The 19,196-nt window shown below is 36.8% G+C and overlaps 1 protein-coding gene across 3 annotated transcripts; it reads left to right on the forward strand.

The window, feature by feature from the left end:
- The first annotated feature begins 5,463 nt into the window (after positions 1 to 5,463).
- On the forward strand, positions 5,464 to 18,119 carry LOC148847010 (uncharacterized protein At1g51745-like). 3 transcript variants are annotated; one of them, XM_088949352.1, is made up of 4 exons: positions 5,464 to 6,081; positions 6,223 to 6,523; positions 7,747 to 8,828; positions 16,184 to 18,119. In XM_088949352.1, exons 2-4 carry the CDS (start codon positions 6,333 to 6,335, stop codon positions 17,551 to 17,553), a joined length of 2,643 nt encoding a protein of 880 aa, XP_088805478.1. In that variant the 5' UTR covers positions 5,464 to 6,081; positions 6,223 to 6,332; the 3' UTR covers positions 17,554 to 18,119. The 3 variants fall into 3 exon arrangements, with proteins under 3 accessions (XP_088805478.1, XP_088805477.1, XP_088805479.1); XM_088949351.1 differs by having other exon boundaries at positions 5,709 to 6,113; XM_088949353.1 differs by lacking the exon at positions 6,223 to 6,523 and having other exon boundaries at positions 5,747 to 6,081.
- Positions 18,120 to 19,196: the final 1,077 nt, after the last annotated feature.

The raw sequence follows: 19,196 nt of genomic DNA on the forward strand, positions 1-19,196 counted from the left end.
TGTCATGGGTTTTACTTTAATATTGTTTATTTGCAATGCAGCTGAAGTAAAATAAAACCTGAAGCAAAATAAAATAAAATCCAGCATGAAAAAGAACCAAAATTTTCAATTTTCTCATTCACACTCCCATGCATTTGTACTAGTGCATATGAAATTGCCGTGTAAACAGACAAGGCCTAAAGATTAAAGCTAGGCAAATAGCATTATTACTGTAACCCAAAAATGGATTAATTCTTGTATATAAATCAGTTAAAATAATATTAACCGGGGATAGGCAAATAGCACTTAGCAGTTGAGACATTAGCGTATAGAACAAATTTACATTACCCTATTATGGATTTTTAAAGGACAAATTTACAGGTTTAGAAGATACCATCAACATTGGTTCTCCTCAACATTTTCGCCCTTTTAAGTATATGGTATATTAAATTCCATATTATTTATTATTTTTAATTGATTTTTTAGCATAAATTTATGTTACAATTGCGTTTTAAATACTATTATTTGTAACATTTTCATCTTTCTCTTTGGATTTTGAAAATTTTACCATTTTCTACCCTCAGATTCAAATCCACATTAGGGCAGGCTGTCTGTGTAGTGAATGGCAATGGGGTGTTGAGCTGGCTGTGGAACTAATGATAATATTCTATGACAGTAATAAAATACATGGGGCCCGTTGAACAGTTATCATGCTCGGCTAATCCGACCTTCATACCATCACCATGCATGTACCGTGACGGGATCTGCTCCTCACAAATGGGTACCTCACAGGCACATCCACCATGCATTGGAAACATCTCTCATGAATATTCACTAATAAGTAGGGAAAATGTTCCCAATGCATTATAGGATGTGCGTGAGGCACCAGTGAGGCGCCAGGTGTGAGGAGCAGATCCAGTCTCGCATGTACCATGCCATTGCTAACCTGCTGACCCTACTAACTAGGTCTAGCTTATGGCGCTCTGCCCTTGTGGGGCCAAAACTACATCAAATATGCAAAAAAAAATTTGGCCATTCTACATTTCTACTCAAAGAATAAATAAATAAATAAGGTGGCCTCTTTTTATAGAATGAAATTATTTTGACCATCCAATAATTTCTTAATATTTAATTTTGTTACATCTTCAACATAAACCTGAAAAATATATTTTTACTTATTTATTTATTTATTTTAACAGCCTGAAAAAGATATTAGATTGTACGATATCGTAGTCGAAGAGGTCCTCCGCTGGAATCTGGATGCTCTCACAGTACCCATTAGGATATCTCATGGTTGGTGGCCACATTGTTGGGTGGACAAGAAATGCTGTCTTTAGCTTTAGGGTTAAAGCTGATTGATTGGAGCTGTTGACTTTGGAAGAATATTTTTACACAAACAGTGGCTCACGGACATTTTGTATTGGAATCCATTTTTTCAATTATAGAGTATGATCTTCACGTCTCATGATACCCCATATACATTCATCTGTAAGTAGAAAATCCTGTAAAAAAATGGAGATCACATCTCCGCCCCACAATGACTCACAGTACATTCCCACCGGGAACATCTTCTGATGATAGTATCAGTCTCTGTAATGTCATCATCGAGAGATGTTCCCAATCCATGGCAGAGATGTACTGTGGGCGTTGTGAGATGGAAATGTGAACTCAAGAAAATAAAATGTATTAAAAATGAACGAACAACTATTATATTTTGATAAGCTTTAGGATTTGTACTTTTTTAGCTAAAAATCATAGAGCCCCAATTTAGGTTTCGTGCCAAGAGGCTTTATAGTATTCTAACTTTAGATTATAACGTTTTTTAAAACCAATATACTTTTTGGTTCAATTTTATCTCCAAACGGATAAATTGCCAAGGCCAAGGCGGAGGCTTGTTTATTTTGTTATGCTTCATTTTCACCTCTTGCACTATTTATTGACAAATACACAAAAATTATTGCCGCCTCAAAAGGGTTCCAAAATCCAAATAAGCATCTTAACACAAAGTTTAAAAAAAAAAAAGAGAGATGATAATTGGGTGAACACTCATCTCACATGTGCCCCTATTGTTGAATCAATCTTCATCATATAATCCTTATCTCAATTATATGGGGAGGGCTGTCTATCTACTCATCGAATTGAACCAAATCGATTATATCGGTTCTGGTTTTGAAATTTTGTCTCGATTAATAATTGGGTCAGTTCTGGTTCTTACTTTTTTGAAACCGGTTCAGATTTTTTGTTTAATTTTTTATAATTTTTATTATATTTTATATCTAAAAGGGGAAATTTGATATATAATATATAATTAAGACATTTTTCTTGAAAATAATCTCTCTATATAGACCCTGTAGGGGGTAAGGTTGTGTATATTTGTCTCTCCCAAACCTCCAATTGGCGTGAGCCTCATTCATTGGACTGCCCATAATATATAAGATGATTTTAGTTAAAAATACTTGATTTATTAACATATAAATAATTTATTATTTTACTGAAATTTTTATTAAGATTGGGTTATGAAAAAACTGAGTTTTAATTTGTTATTTATATAAAACAATATATATCAGTATAATTGGGTCTATCAGACTCGGGATGGTTCTAGGTCTATGATTTTGTCCACACAACAGCAAGGAAACCCTGTGCAATACGTGGAGTAAATAAAGAAGAAAATAAACATAAACATAAAAAAAAAAAAAAAATCTCTAAAAAGATATAAAACAAAAGTGAAGAACAATTTAAAGGGAGCTCTATGGTGAAGAATGAGTTGACTTCATTTGACAAAATTGAATAGAATCGCTTTGGGTTGGTGAAGAAAAAGAGAAATAGGTCAATTGAGTTCATATATCAAATAGAACCTGAAAATGCCACATTTCTATTTGTTTAGCAACCAAGGCTTTTTTCCCCTATTTGGCTGGTTTTCTTAGTCTTAGCAAATAGCAACAATGGAAGACTGTGATCTAAAGTGGCAGCTGTTTATCATCAAGGGTTTCTCTTAAAACACTTTGGGTCGCCTACAAACAAGATGCGTACAATTTGCTGCAAAATTCAATCAGAAATAATGTATTTGACTGGTTGTAGTAGAGACTTGGGATATCTTCACCTCGATTGAAAGTTGAATGGTGGGGAAATAGCTCACAAATCAAGAGAATAGCAAAGATAATGAAACATACTGAGTATAATTTAGGGCTATTCATAACAAGACCCAAATTGATTAAACCGATCAAACCGATCTGATCCAACCTGAGTTGGCCGGTTTTTCTTCAGCATCGGTCGGTTTTGGGTTACAAAAAAACATAAACCGATGGTTCGGTTCGGTTTTGGTTTTCTTGTGTGAAAATCGAAACCGAACTGACTTAGATATTATATATATATATATATATATCAACTTTATTTCGGAAATATACATATTATATATAAATTTCAGCTTTAATCCATCAAATCATTTTTAATTTCCAGGCATCCGACCTTCGCTTCTTAGACTTGAATCTTTACCGTTCACACCGGAAGAATCATTCACAAAACCAACCCAAACCAACTCAAACTGACCAGGTCGGGTCGGTTGGAAAAATGCCAATAAACCGACCCAACCGGACCCGTAAACAACCCTAGTACAATTCATTACATTAACAAAACTTATAGGGCTTTTGCTTTTGAGCTTTGGGCCAACCTAGGCATATTGTATCCATATCCAAGGTCATTGATACATCGATAACATAGGGTTTGGGGGTTTTGAAAGTTTGCTGATAAAATAAAATAAAAATAAAATAATAATAATAAAAGAGTATTAAATTATCGATATTCTATAAGATCAATATCCAATTTTTGGTATCGGTGCATATTGATATATATATATTTTTTGCTTGAGGCTGTGAAAAATAAAATTGAACAAAAATTTGCCTTGAAACATTTATTAGGAATTGCTCTTAAAAATATAACAATTTAAAGGCAAAAATATTTAAAGCCCCATAGCAGCCAAAAATTCGGGGTTTTCTGTTTGTTCTTTAAAAGCACGAATCCTAAAGCTTCTCCAAATGCAACCTAAAATATCGAGGCAAACATGCAAAAGCAGTAGAAACTTGTGATCATCTGTAAAAAAGAAAAAGAAAAAAAAAAACTCTTATTTTGGTAAAAAATGAGATTTATAGACCAATCCATCTTGCTGTTTTTATTTTCATTAACACAGCCACTCAAAAGTACTAACCCATCTTTGTAGTTTTGGTTCCATCAAGGCTGGTTATGCCAAGGTTAATTAAGCTGGTTCTACCGGTCAAAGGCCAGTTCTTTAGGTCGATTCAAGTAGGATAAAACCCCTAGACCCTGAAACCAACTTGGGTGGGGGTTAATTTCAAGAATTTAGAACTTAACCTTATTTGGGAACTGATTGAAATTGGCCTTATCAAGTAAAGGTGCAATCAAATCAAGTTCTAATTAAATAGTTTGGGTTAGGGTTCAATTAAGTTCAATTAGTTATTTGAATTTGAGCTCGACTAATAAAAAGTTTGGCTCAAAGGCTCGTGAGCCTAACTCAATTAACATATACATGTATACATATTATATATGTATTATAGAATATAAAAATATATATTATGAAAATACATTTTTATATTTTATGTAATATAATATTATACTATAACATATTATATGTATAGCCAAACTAAAGCTCATTGAATATTTAATCAAACCGAACTCAAATAAAAAAATAGAGTTCGAATTCAAATTTAATAGTATTTTAATCGAATCGAGTCAAGACATACAAATATTCATCGGCTTGACTTGATTGCACTCCTATTACCAAGGCCAATCCGAGGTGATTGCCCAATTGATTTTAGATAGAACCAATCCATTTGCTCATCTCTACTTATTTTTTTCGAAGCCCCTCATCCCTACTTTAAAGTACAAAGACCATTCATCCTAATCATGTTACAGTTTTATACTAGACATTGCACACATCAACGATTATAATGTAATTTTTGGTTCACTTTTACTTTGGATTTTACTTTATTTTGTTTCAGATTTTAAAATTTAATACAACTCATTTCTAAACCAAACAAAATAAACTAATAAAGTAAAAACTAAAAAAATCAGAATTTGCACTCTTATACTATTGTGCCAGTACAAATAAACATGACATACAAATCAGGCCTGGATTGGATTCTGGAGAGGGAGGAGAGCATTGAAGATTTGTTGATCTCTTACTCTTTTGGATAAATTCCATATACCCCATTTCAAGGTTCAAAGATCGATATGTATCAGCCTATATAGACCAATATGTATCATTCGGGGATCCCTCTGATATGTTTTTACAGTGGATATATCAGGGGTCTGACCGGTTCAGGGGGTGGAGGAACTCTAAATTGACCCCCTCAACAGGTTTTGAAAAAAAAAAGTATCAATTTGCCCCTAAGGCCTATCGATATTTTAAACTTTACCCCATTTGGGGTGCTTCACTTAATTATTTAAACTCTATTTTGCTTAACTCGTGATAGTTTGAAGGAGGATTTGGCACAAAAGAAACAATCTATAATGAAGCCAAAACCCCTCATATTAGAGCCCTACAGGGGAGTGTATATGGAATTTGGGTTAAAGATGGGATACTGTTTTTCTTTTTTAAGCTTGGAAACTGGGGTTTCATTACAAAACCTCATGGTGTGCAGTGCGCATCCTTTGTTTCCATTTTCTCTCTCCTCCTCCGCGAAGCATTTATAAACCCCCAATCTCCAACAGCTTCTCTCCTACTATTTATTCTCGCCACTCCGGAAAGAAAAATAAAAGGAAAAAAAAGGAAACAAATAATAAAAACACTGTTTCTCTGCAACATATCCTCCCTCTCTCATGGCAAAAGTGATAACAAAAGGTGGGTCTGATCCAACGGAAACTTTCATCACCTCACGTTCGTAACTTCCCCACCCTCCCGTACACTCTGAATGCCACAGACAAGTTATTTCTCAGACAGAAGGAGAGAGAGAGAAGGAGAGGAGGACGACAAACTGGGATCTTGTTTGCATCATACAAAACCCATCTGTTATTATTTCTGGACTCATCATTTTCCCAGATTTCCAGTCACAGTCAACCTAGGGTTTTGTTTTTATCTTCGTTCTTCAGGTGGGCATGAAGCTTTTCCCTTCACTTGTTCGGTATCTCCCCCCCCTTTTTTTCTTCATTTAACTGCTATTTTGTTTTGGATTCAAAAATGTGATTTTTTTTATTAATCTCTATTGTCTTTTGGGTTGTATTTTGGTGAAGGATATCGGCATTGGTTCATGCTAGGAGATTTTTGAATCTGGAGACTTTAGCTGTAGACTAGTTTAGTTTGTGTTGGACGAGAGAGACATAGAGAGAAGGAGAGGGGACGAATGGAGGGTGATTGTGAGCCGAATACGAAGGGGATCGACTGTTCTGTGGGAGGCCTGGTCTGGGTTAGGCGACGAAATGGGTCATGGTGGCCAGGGCGAATAATGGGTTTGGATGAGTTGTCAGAAAGTTGCTTGGTTTCGCCGAGATCGGGCACTCCGGTGAAGCTCCTTGGAAAGGAGGACGCTAGCGTGTGAGTGCTTTCGTTCTTTCTTTCTTTCCTTCTTCTTTGTTCAACTTTTTTTATCATATGCCATATATTACTCTTAAGGTATCTCTACGCCTCCTCAGAAGGAAATAAAAAAGGGAAAAATATAATAACATGCAAGAGTTACATGATTGATATTTTGCGTTCTGCTTTTAATCGGTGGAACGACTTAGCCCATTGTTTGTTGATCGATATGATTTAGAACTAGAATATTCTGTTCAATTTGTTCATTTGTTCTACTTTCTTCTGTTCCTGACCCCCCCGGGTAATAGTAGATTACTGGTGGTGAGTCTTTATCAATAATGTTTCGTTTTTTTTTTTTTTTTTTGGGGTGGGGAGGAGGTGTGAGGGTGTGGGTGAGCGGGTTGGCCATGGAGTTCAATAAATGGTAAATCCAGTTCTCATGTATCTAATTAAGTGTTTTTTTTTCTCCTGTTGCTGAAGAATGTTGGCTTTAGATTTTGTATGCCAAATAAGGCCAAGGCCCATTGAGAGTCATAAGAAGTGTTGGTATGTCAATTCTCTTCCTCTTGAATCCTTAATAAGTAATTAGATAGATATGACCAATGTTTGCAGAACCAAGAAGTTAGCAGGATAAATGAAAATCCAGCAAGAAAGAATGAACAGCTAAGCATTAAATAAGCAAATATATGATTCCATGCTACAGACTTTGGTATTTTAAAATGGTTATGGTTGCAATTAAAGACATTTTATAGAGATTTCTTATTGGTACTTTATTCTTTAACACTGCACTAAAGTATTGATTTTGTTAGTCTTTGTTTTTTCTATTTTGTTAAAAATACTATTTAGTGTTTACTGTTGTTCTTTTCAAATCTTAGCTGGGGGTATATTTTTAGTTGGTCACTTGGTAAAATCTCAGTGTAGTCTATGTGGGAGAAAGTTCACATACGAGTACAAATCAGAAAATTCCATTGTCTGTACAGATGATACTTTGAGCATTTGCTTTTATAGTTAAGAGTGTCAAGTAGTTGCTCCTCTTTCTGCTGCATTATGCAAGATGTTATTGATAATTTTCTACTTTTAAGGATGATTTTCTGTAAAATTGGAGCATTGGAATGTTAACTTTTACCAGTTGGAGATCATAGTAATTCCCACAGCTAGTGTTTGAAAATTGAAGGCATCAACTGCCAGATTATATGTGTTTTTTATGATGTAAGGCAGCAATTCTTACCTCTTTTGATCTTCAGGGACTGGTATAATCTTGAAAAATCCAAGCGGGTGAAAGCATTTCGTTGTGGTGAATACGACGAGTGCATTGAAAAAGCAAAGGCTGCTGCAGCACAGCTTAATAAGAAAACTGTAAAATATGCTCGTAGGGAAGATGCCATTCTTCATGCCCTTGAACTCGAGAGTGCTCACAAATCTAATGAAGCTCAAGAATTTTGCTTGAGAATGGATTATCCAGATGATACAGATTATGATACTTGGAGCAGACAATCACAAAAGATGTTTGGTCCAATCCAAGAGAATGAGCATACAGCTGGGAAAGTTAGTTCAACCGAAGGTAATTCAGCACAAGAATTAACTCAATCTGGTATATCATTTGAAGATCCAGATCACATCAGTATGCCTAAGGGACATGCACAGAAAAAGAAGCGAAAAACCCCAAATGATTCAGAGGACGATGGAACTGAAGGTACTAAGCGCATGAGAGGGCTTGAGGACCTTGGGATGAGGGTGGCACTAAAACGAAAATCCAATATGCATTTTCCCATTGAAGGCTCAATTGAGCTGGTTCAACTAGATAGTGCTTCTCTCAGTGATTCTAACATTGGCAATAGTTTGTCTAATGGGAGTCCAGTGAACAGCAGTAGGGTTTACTGCTCATCCCTGAAAAAAAGGCAATCTCAAGTTAACAATGTTTATGAAGGCCTGAAGAGAAAAAATCGTCGTCGTCCACTGACAAAGGTTTTGGAGAGTACAGCCATGGTGGCTGTTCCTGTTGTTTGTGAACAAAGTGCCAGCCCAGGTGGATCATCTTTCCAAGGAATAACAGACAGCAAGATTTCTACAATAGAATCTATTAAATCAAAGAAAACAAGCTTTTCGGTTATAATCAACAATAATTCAGACAGTACAGGGGCTTCATGTGAGAAGGAAACCTCTTTAAATGCTTCTGAGCAAATATGTGATGCTGGAGTTGATGTTGCTCATTTCCATTCTGAAATGAAGGATGGTGAATTTTCCAGCATGTCAGAACTCCCTGATAATGACTGTTCTGACAGCTTATTTGATGTGCCTTTTGTTGCAGAGGAAAAACACAATGGAGGTGTGTGTGTTACAAACTTTCCACTGTTGCTATATATGATTCCTCTATCCATACTGTTTTCCTGATTCCTCAACTCAACTCAAGAAAGACTTATCCTGATTGTTTGGCATTGACATGCTCTATTCCTCATCATGGGAGGGGATATGAGTTCATAATCATCATTTTAACAAAGAAAAGAAATAGGAAATTCAGCTATAATGTAATTGACCCTTTGGGTGGAGGATGACTGGGGAGATGTCTAATATGTTCTGGATGCATATAAAGATCAAATGCCCCTAATCAACATTTATGAATCTACCTTTTGAAATGATGAAGCCCCTACAAGATAGAAACTCAAAGTATCTTCCAAAGCATCAATCAAATGGAAAAATTAGCCACATCCCTAGCCTGGCATACCCACTTTCTTCAAAATCAGAAGAGTGAATTAGCAGGCCAAGACATTACTTACTCATCAAACCATATCCTACTACAGGTCATAAATGACAGGGATATTTTGAAATGTATACGTTTTCTTTTCAAAAATGGTAAAAGTATTTACTGTATTTCTGTTTTCTGCATGTCAAAAAACTCACCATAAACCAGTATTCATGTATACTAAGACTCTGTACAAGAGATCAGGTTATACACTTATACAAAAACAAAAGTATACCTTTCAGTGTGATCCAAATAAAGATTCAGTCAAAATTAGTGGAGTGAGGTACATTCCTGAAATACTGTTGCACCAATAGCCAAGGTCTGAGGGGTTCTCGCTGTTATTTTAAGGATCAGTTCTTCATTTGTACAATTTTCTTGGTGAATAATTTTTTTATCATTAATTTTGTTGGAGTATAATTTTGAAATTTTTCTTCACATGGCAAGCTGATAGTGCTCAAGAAGTTAATATTTTCTTCCACATATTGATGTGAGTTAATTTGCACTTATTTTTATTTTATAAATTTAATTGTTAGAGAACTTTTTAAGGTTCATGTTAATTTGAGTGTCTAAGAGCAAGGGGAAGGCCAAAGAAGGCATAGGTTTAATAAGAAATGATCCAATGACTTACAATTTGACAAGAGATATTACTTATGATGAGACAGCTGAAACAGCTGACAAGGAACCTGGTTATCAGTTATAACTGGACTTACAGGTCTGCCAATGACATGGTAGACACATTGGCAAAGTAGGGGGGTGAGTAGAGGGAGCTTGTTTTGGGGAGTAATGGGAAACGATGATGTAATTTGAATGTTGTGGCTTCAATAACAGAAAGTAATGTGGTTGGGGGACCTGGTGTGGTCTGTAGTTGGGATGAAACTTGAAAGCTTTGTTGAGTTGAGTTTTCCTTCCCTCTCTCTCAACCCTCTTAAATAATCTAAGAGAGCTTGAAATTAAATTTAAATATTTTTTATCATAAATAAATATATTTTATTTATTATTAAGTTTGAACCACAGAAAATGAGTACAACTTGGTGATAGGAGTATCATTCCCAACTTTTAATCCCAAATTAGTACAATCTTCACTCCCAAGTTACATAGCTGCCTAAAATAGTTGTTGCCTCAAGGCCCCTTGTTTGGCAAAGGAATCGGCTTGCCCATTTGCACTCCTTCTGACCCACTTGAATTCTGCCTCTACATCCTTCGCAATCTTTTCCACTTCCCTAATCACATGTTTGAAATTCCAAGGGGTATGTCTGTTGTAACTTGCCCATCAAATAAGTACTTTTGAGTCTCCTTCCACAGTTCCACCTCAGTATGCCTAAACCCCAACCCTTTAGCTAGCTTGAGACCTTGTAGCAATGCCGGCAGTTCAGCCTTCAAGGAATTTCTGGTGCCAAACCGCCTTGAAAAATAAAGAACTTTTTGAAAACTTGTATGTTTATATTTTTCTACATTGCTAATCGTTGTTGTATACTAGGTACTGGTTCATGTGTTGATAATTATTATGATATCTAAAATCCAATAATTGGAAAATTGTCAAAGTTTATATGCATTTTGTCCTTCCATTTTCCTAGAACCGTAGAGGGAAAACAAAATGTTCTGAAGAAATTTCAGAAAATGAAATTATATATCTATCTATTTTCATTTCCTGGACAAAGGATTGATTCCATAAGGAGTGGCTTAGCCAATAGCTAACCAAACATCCCTGTGTGAATGGTTTTCTATTAGAAATAGCTGAAACATAGATGACTAATATAGTTGGGATTCATTCTGGAGATGTCGTTGAGTGAAGTAATAGTGTGGTATTCCTTTGCTAGGGAGCTTTCAGGAAAATATTTGAGTTTATTTGACAAGGCCATGCTTAAACCACATTATATCTTATCAATAAAGAAACCCTAAATATCTTTTCATTTCTATTCTTTTTTTTTAATCAGAAACGATAACTTTCATTAGAGATAAATTAACCTGAAATACAGAATTCAACCCTTGTTAGAAAAGGTTGATCCAATAAACATCAAACATTACAGCACTGCCCAAAAAAGACTCTCCTTTGCAGTCCCTTGTTTTGCTAGGGCGTCAGAAAAACCATTTGCTGATCTCCTTACCCACTTGAACCAAACACCCACCTCCCTTGTTATGCTAAGAATTTCCCTTATCAGCTGTCTATATTGCCAAATTCCCAGCTGCCCTGATTGCATCCACCCAATTACCAACTTGGAGTCTCCCTCTATCTCAATCTGCTGTAGCCCCAACTGTTTGGCCAGTTTTACACCTTGATGTAGTGCCAAGATTTCCGCTCTTAAGGAATCTCCAACTCCTATTGGACCTGAAAACAAAGCCATTATCTTGCCTTCATTATCTCTGAAAACACCTCCTATACCAGATGAGCCTGGATTACCTATAGAGCTTCTATCAAAGTTTAGTTTCACCCTTTGTTGTGCCGGTGGGGACCAAACTTCCTGTATCATAGCTTTGGAAGTAGTAGTATATGCCACAATACCCCAACTTCTATAAATGTCTTCAACTGAGAAATCCTTGAAAAGATCACAGGATTTCAACCAATGGATAACCTTAGTAGTTATTCCTTTCACAACCTCTTCCTTGGATTTACATCTGCCTTTAAAGATCCTATTGTTTCTTTCCTCCCACACTAACCACAATACAGCAGCTCTAGTGGCTCTCCACATAATCCTTCCACAAACCGTTGGTTGCCTGTAAAAAGTTGGATCAAAGAGGTTCACCACGCTTGAGGAGGGAGTCCACTTGTAGCCAAAGAGAGAAGAGAACCAAGACCAAATAAAGAACACAAAGGGACATGAGATTAGTAAATGTGAAATTGTCTCACCAAAACCCAAACAAAGGCAACAAACATGGGGGCAGAAGCACATATTTGGCCTCTTTTTCTGCAATAAATCCAAGGTGTTGATTTTTTGGAGTACCACTTCCCAACAAAAGGCTTGAATTTTAGGGGGTACAGGGCTACCCCACACCTCCTTTGAAGGAAAGTTCCCTACAAGGTTAGAGGTCTGAAGCAAAATGTTATAGAAAGAAGAGCAATTGAAAAAACCAGAAGTGGAAGGTTTCCAAATTCTGCTATCTCTACAGGACTGATCAAGAAAGACTTCCCCTAACTGAGTGATCAAATCTTCAACCATCCCCATTTCAGAATCCCTTAGACCTCTTCTCAAGCCCAAATCCCAGGAGTTATCAACAAACACCGAAGAGATCACTTTTCTTTTGTTTTCAAACAAGGAGTAAATAGAAGGAAATTTATCTCTAAGGGAGTTTTCACCAACCCAAACATCTTCCCAAAACGAGACTTTATTTCCAGCGCAGACATCATATTTGAAATAAGGAAGCATAAGAGGCAAAATACTTGAATAGCTTTCCAAGGAGAACACTGAGAAGCCCCAGGATCGAGTCCTGCATCCCAGCCGTTATCTGCCAATCAATGAATACTAACAATCACTCTAGAACACTGAGAAGCCCCAGATCACTTTTCTTTTCTTTTGAATAAAATTCTCTAATTGGTTACTGATAAAAAACCATTATGTTAGAAAAATGCCATGAAGGCTTGTAGTATAATCTAAGGATTGATGTGATGTGTGATGCAACTCAATTTTTCATTTCACCCTTGTCTTCTAAGACAAGTAAAACGAGCATTACTTCTGTTTCTGTGTACCATGGTGAAATTCTGGACTAATGAGTGAAAGTGAGTTCAGGTCATAGAGTGGCCACTTTGTGCTAAAAATTCCTGAGGTTAGGTCTGTAGCCAGTCTACCCTTTCCAAAAAGAATTTGGTTTAGTTGAACACAATGGATGTATAATGGGCTTTGGAACCAATGATAACACCCCACACCAGCCATAAATGCTAAGTGAGAGATTGAGTAGTTGTGGGTCATTTGGATTTTATGACTGGCATGGGGTGTTATCATTGGTTCCTTAGCCTGCTACACAGCCATTGCATTCATCTAATCCGATCGTGTTGAAAAATTAAATTCTAGCTCTATGCACAAAAGGCACTGGATTCTTGTTTCTGAAATACTCTGTAGCTTTGTCTCCTTTATATAAGAAGTGAGCTTCTTCAATTATTCTTTAAGGTGGTAAGTCCTTTGTCTCCCTTCAGTTATTCCATAAGAAGTAAGCTTCTTCATTGCCTCCAACTTATTGCCTGGGGCTAGGTAGCCTCCATTTTTGGCAAGGCAGGCAATAACTAGTAAATGCCTAAGTGCTGACAAATTGACCACAGAAAAATGCGTTGATATTGATAGAATCTCATATGTAAATTAATACAGACCACAAATGTGCAGATATGTGATAAAATAAAATAAAACTCATAAAAAATATGTGATAAAATAGTAATTTAGAACACTTAGTTTATGGCCATTGTTTTGCAAGCATAAAAAGGCAAAGCTGTATAGGTTGGGATAAGTAGCTACAATCTTTATTTTGTGGTAACTTGATATTGGTGTGCCATTGATTGGAAGAAGATCTAAAAGAACTTCTCCACTGTTCTTTTTATTTTATATACCATCATCCAACTATATGCCACTACAAATGTTTGAAGTAATTAGCATATGCATATAGCAAAACAAAAGATGTACCGGAAGAGCTTTGACCAATCAACCCCCTCCACCTGGTGAATTTTGATGAATACCACTTTTATGATACTGGTTGATTGGAGACATTTTTTTCTTTGGGTTATCATGCCTTTACAGTATCATAGTCAGACTTGCAAGTTGCAAAAATAAAATAAAATAAAACAATAGTGTGGTCGACTAAGTCAATTGGTTGTTAGTCTATCTAGTTGATGCATAGTCATCCCAAGCAACCATATCATGGGTAGTGAATCAGTTTGTTGGCTCTCAACTTATTAGTTGGTTAACTAGTCAATGCTTTGAGATATACGTATGGAGTCTAAATGACCAAGGAATCTTCTACATGGCATCTCACTTTGGGACTCAAAAGGAGCCTGTGCATTTGTGTCATCTTCCTTTACTGATGGAATAAATTTTAGCCTAACAGATCTTGCCATGGGTCCAATACATCATATTCTATAAGCACTTTTAGCCTAACAGATCTTGCCATGGGCTTTGGGTGTCTGCTGCAGGAGTGGACACGTGACTGATCTAGAGGGTTCTTGAGCTTATGGACTTTTTGGATCAGTGACATCTTTAGTTCATGTGACAGAAATAGATGAAGTTGTATGGGGAAGCTCTCTACTTGACATAGTTAGGAAACCTGTAAATAGGGACCTTCCCTATGTGATTTCTTCCATCTTTAAGAATGATGTGACCAATCTGAGCTATCCACTACGTAGGAGACCCTATGGGTTAGTTATGTATTCAACTCTCAGCCTACATCAATCTTGTACCCTAAATATTCTTATTGGTAACTATTGACCTTTATTGATCGTGTAAAACAAGAAAATACAAGCATACATCCACCGCATAGACTGGAAATGACTCCACATATTACAATTGGGCCCCCAAAGTTGTTCTCTTTATAACCCTTGTTTTGCTATTGGTCAGCGAGAGACTTAGCTAACCTTTAACTGTTGCCTCAAGCTCCCTTATCAGACATTTGATTTCTCTATTTACCTGTCTATATTGCTACGATGCCTGGCTGCTATTCCTCATCAAGTTCACTACTACTTCGGAGTCTCCCTCAATGTCTAGATTTCTGAAGTTTAGTGTTCTGTCTAGTCTTAAACCTTGCAAAACAGTTATATTTTGAGCCCTTAAAGAGTGTTCATGACCTGCTGGACCTGAATAGATTACCAATATGGTACCATCTCCTTTTCTAAATGCTCCACCAAGTCCTATACCCTGCCTTGCAACAGTAAAATTTTCCCAACTGATGCTATCTGTTCAAAGTTCAAAATACTATTCTGAACATGTGTGAGGGTTTTGAGGCTGAAATATGCTCCACTAATGGAGGGTTTTGCTGAAATACTATGATACCCAGCTCCTTGTACAAGGGTGCCATGTCCTGTATACTTCAATTTTAAATGCGACTTTCATATCCCTCACATGTCTTGCCACATAGAAGATTCCTGAATTGTTTGGAATCTTCGGTAAATGATCTGGTCATCAAATCCTCCATGTTTATGCTCCATACAAACTGAATACTTAGGTTGATCATAACCTCAACAAGTAGTGTTGGAATAAGGCTCGAGTTCTATTCTCAATGAAGTAGTAGTAATTAGGTTGGCCATATCCTCAACAAGTAGTGTTGGGATAAGGCTTCATTTAATTAAGTTCTATTCTCATACGAGCATTGCTAGCTACTTGACATTGTTCTACTACAATAGTGACCTAATTCCCCTGCGTACTCATTGTTAATTTCACAATTCTGGAACTAATTTTTGAGGCGTGAAATATCAGTCTTGAAAAGCATATAAAAATGTTTGATCAGGTCCAAGTTTTTTACCATGATGTCAGTTGCCTGGTACTTCAGGTGGCTGGGTAACGTGGGTGTCCATTGAAGGCCCTAATTTTGATGCATGGATTTGTTCGTCCATACTGATGGTATTAACGTGAGATTGTACACCAATGCACAGTTTTTATCTTAGGAGTCTCTAAGCCATGGATCTATTTGTTCCCTTCTTGAGTATTGGGTTTTCTCTCCTTCCCAGAATGCCAGAATTTTACTTTTAATAGATATTTAAATTCAGTATTTTTTCTTCTTGGATGTTTCATTCTTATCTTCTGGTCTGCGGAAGTATCTTGGTTACTCAATGGAACAATGAAATGGAATATGGTATATTGTTTATTTATCACATAAACCCTGAATGACAAGATTTTGAAAATTTTTCTTGCCATACTTGTTCATGTTCCAATAATCATATGATTCCTGTGCTGTATCTCATTACGGTGCTTCCAACAAATGGAGAAGATATTTTTTCTGTTATTTTGATATGTTGTATTGGTTCTTTCCAGGCTTTTCTACTGTATTTGCATCATGTTCATCTGGAAAGCCCCAAACTGGTGCTGTTGGAATGCAAGCTAGTTATTGCAGTCAATTTGGACCCACACATTTGAGAGCTGAAGGACTTGATGAATCTGGTTCTACCAGTTTTGCTGCTCTTGATTGTAATGCCAGCCATAGGATAGAGAAAGGTTCCTCAAAATGGCAGTCCAAAGGAAAGAGGAATATGAGAAATCTGAGGAAAAAAATGAGCAAAAACCTCAAGTCAAGGAGACCCATCAATTATGATGATCAAGAAGATGCTTATTTGGTAGATGTTCAGCAGGCAGATGAGTTTTCTGTAGGTTTGAATCGCAAAGTTGACATCAACTCTTTTGAGCGGTCCCATACATCAGAAAATTGTGCCCAACAGGCAAGAACCAAATTGCTTTCAGAAGACCTCAAAGATGCCTCTCGGAATTGGAATAAACAATACTCTCAAAGGGAATATCAGGCAGGGCAGCCCCATTACCTGAATTCCATCAAATATGGGAGGCAGGTTTCAGGACATAGAGAGGTTGCAGTCCACACTGCAGAGAGTAAAGATGGTCTATCCCTATCAAATGAGAAGTATGTAGTAGCTAGGCCAACAACCCAAGTGAGAAACAAGAAGTCATTCTTGACAAGGCGTATGCCCGTTTCCCCTCTGATGTCACACAGGTCACTTCCACTTCACCAGTCTCGATTTACAACTTACCCTCGATATCAGACTGCAGGTGCACCCAGAAGAAACATTTCTGGCACTTCTACCTTATTTGATGTTAATCTAGATGTACAAGCAAGCTATCGGGGCCAGCATGTACCTCTGGTTTCTCTCATGAGTAAATTGAATGGTAAAGCTATAATAGGTCATCCTGTGACAGTTGAAGTTTTGGATACCAGTTACCGTGATCTCCAAACGAGTAACACGAACTACTGTGCAGCAAGCAGCGGTACTGAGCCGTATGACATCTCAAAAGAGAACATATCAGATCAGTCAATCAATGTCAGTAATAGTTCACCGATCCCAGAGGAGGGTGATAATGCTGGTTTCAATTTGCAGGCTGAAACAGTTGAACCTCAAAGTAACCAAGCCCTGGCCAAGCATTTGACAGTCCAACCCACTTTGTTGCCAAAGAAATCTCCCAAGTTCAAGAAATCCGGGCTTTTGTCTAAAAAGACCCGTAAACTATCTTCATTGACTGTTTCTCAGGATCACAGGGAAGGGAGGAAACCAGTTGTAGAGAATTCAGGACCTGTAATTGCTTGTGTCCCCTTGAAGGTTGTGTTCAGTAGATTAAAAGAAGCAGTTAACTGTTCAACACGGCCAGTGCACCGTGTCTCAGCATCAACCAACCCATGATGATGGTCTCTTGAAACTTTGCAGGAGCTCTAGGCTTGTAATTTTGGTGAATGTGGATCGGCTGTGGAGCCCAATTTCCCTTGGCACTCCTGCAAGACTGTAAATTCCACCCTGAAGGTGGAAGTAGATTTATACAGTCATGTCATCTTTTGTTCCTTGGCATGGCAGTTCATTGTTGTAGTAATGGGAAGTGGCAGGAGGCTTTTCCATTGTACTCTACTAGGCTGGATCCCTGTAGATTTAACGTTTTCGGATCATTGATATGGTATGATGGAGCAGGCTGATATTGGCTATGTACATGATGTAATATTACTTGGGAAGTGTAAAGATGATGATCCGGTTTGGGCTTTAACTGATGAATACATGAAGCCAGTTCTGGGATTATTACTGCTTTATTCAAGATGCTTTTCCTTGACATCTCATTTGCAATTTTCTAGCTTGCTCCTCGACTGGAAACTTTAGCAACATCAGCTGTATTTTGTTATTTAGTAGCTAGATGAAAAAAGGGGAAAAAAAGAAACAAAGAAATTAAGAAATTAAATAGCTATGAGCATTCTGTGTTGTTATTGTTGTCTTCCATGGAGGAATCCTGCACTCCCTAAGGAATGTGTTTAGGTTCAACAGGACTGGTTTAAACTGAACCAGACAACTCTAAATCCTGGTTCAGTGTAAATTTGCACTCTGGTTCATTTTTGCCTGTGTTTGGCAACATTCATGTTTGCATTCCATTACAGCTAAAAGTCTTGTCAGTGTAAAATTAACTCAATTTTACAATTTATATGAACTGTTTTACACTTTACACATTTGCATTCACATATTCACACTTAGGCTGCATTTGGTAAGATTGCAAATACAAATAAGTTCGGTGCAAATGTAAATATGTATGGTTCATGAAAATGCAAAATTGGTTTAGTTTTTGCATTGTTAAATTTTGTATTCTTGTCACGTATTTTGTTGTGATGGGTGGAAATTTAAATTCTGAGACTTGTATTTAACCGTTTTTGCATTTTACTTCGAGTGCAAGGAAAAAAAACAAATATACCATAATTTTCAAAACAAAAATGTATTCTTATTGAATGTTTGTAATACTGAACTGAAGCACAAATTCTATCCGAGTCAGCATTTGCATTTCTCATCAAACACAGCCTTGGGAACCACTTCTGTGTCAAGTACATTGTTATGAAGCATATGGAAAGTATTTGATTCATAAAACCTTGGCAGGATTTTAACTGATGATGGTTCAAAGATGATCTAATACCCAGTGACGAAACTTCAAAATTAACAATGCTCTTATTTGCATTGGTATTATAAATGGTGTATTAGAAACGAGAGGGCCATTTTAAGAGATGCATCAAGGAATGTATTAGAAACATATGAATAGTGGAAAAATTAAAACTTAAATAAACCCAAACAGGCCTTTATATTCAACCATTTATTTATTGGGTGGAATACATCTCGGCCAATACTCTGTTTTGCGTAGAGACCCTGCTGTTGAATGGGTTAACGTGTCATGCCCAAAAACATTTTCAATAGCCTAGGCTGTTAGCCCCCCAGCAGCCAAAGTTTTCACCACACAAAACAAAAAGCTGAAGCTATTCCAAACGAATTCATATTTTGGTGGGTTCTTTGACATGCCAAGAAAT

Source organism: Nelumbo lutea, chromosome 6 (assembly GCF_056320005.1).
Source record: "Nelumbo lutea isolate HS-2025 chromosome 6, American lotus-T2T, whole genome shotgun sequence".
NCBI lineage: Eukaryota > Viridiplantae > Streptophyta > Magnoliopsida > Proteales > Nelumbonaceae > Nelumbo > Nelumbo lutea.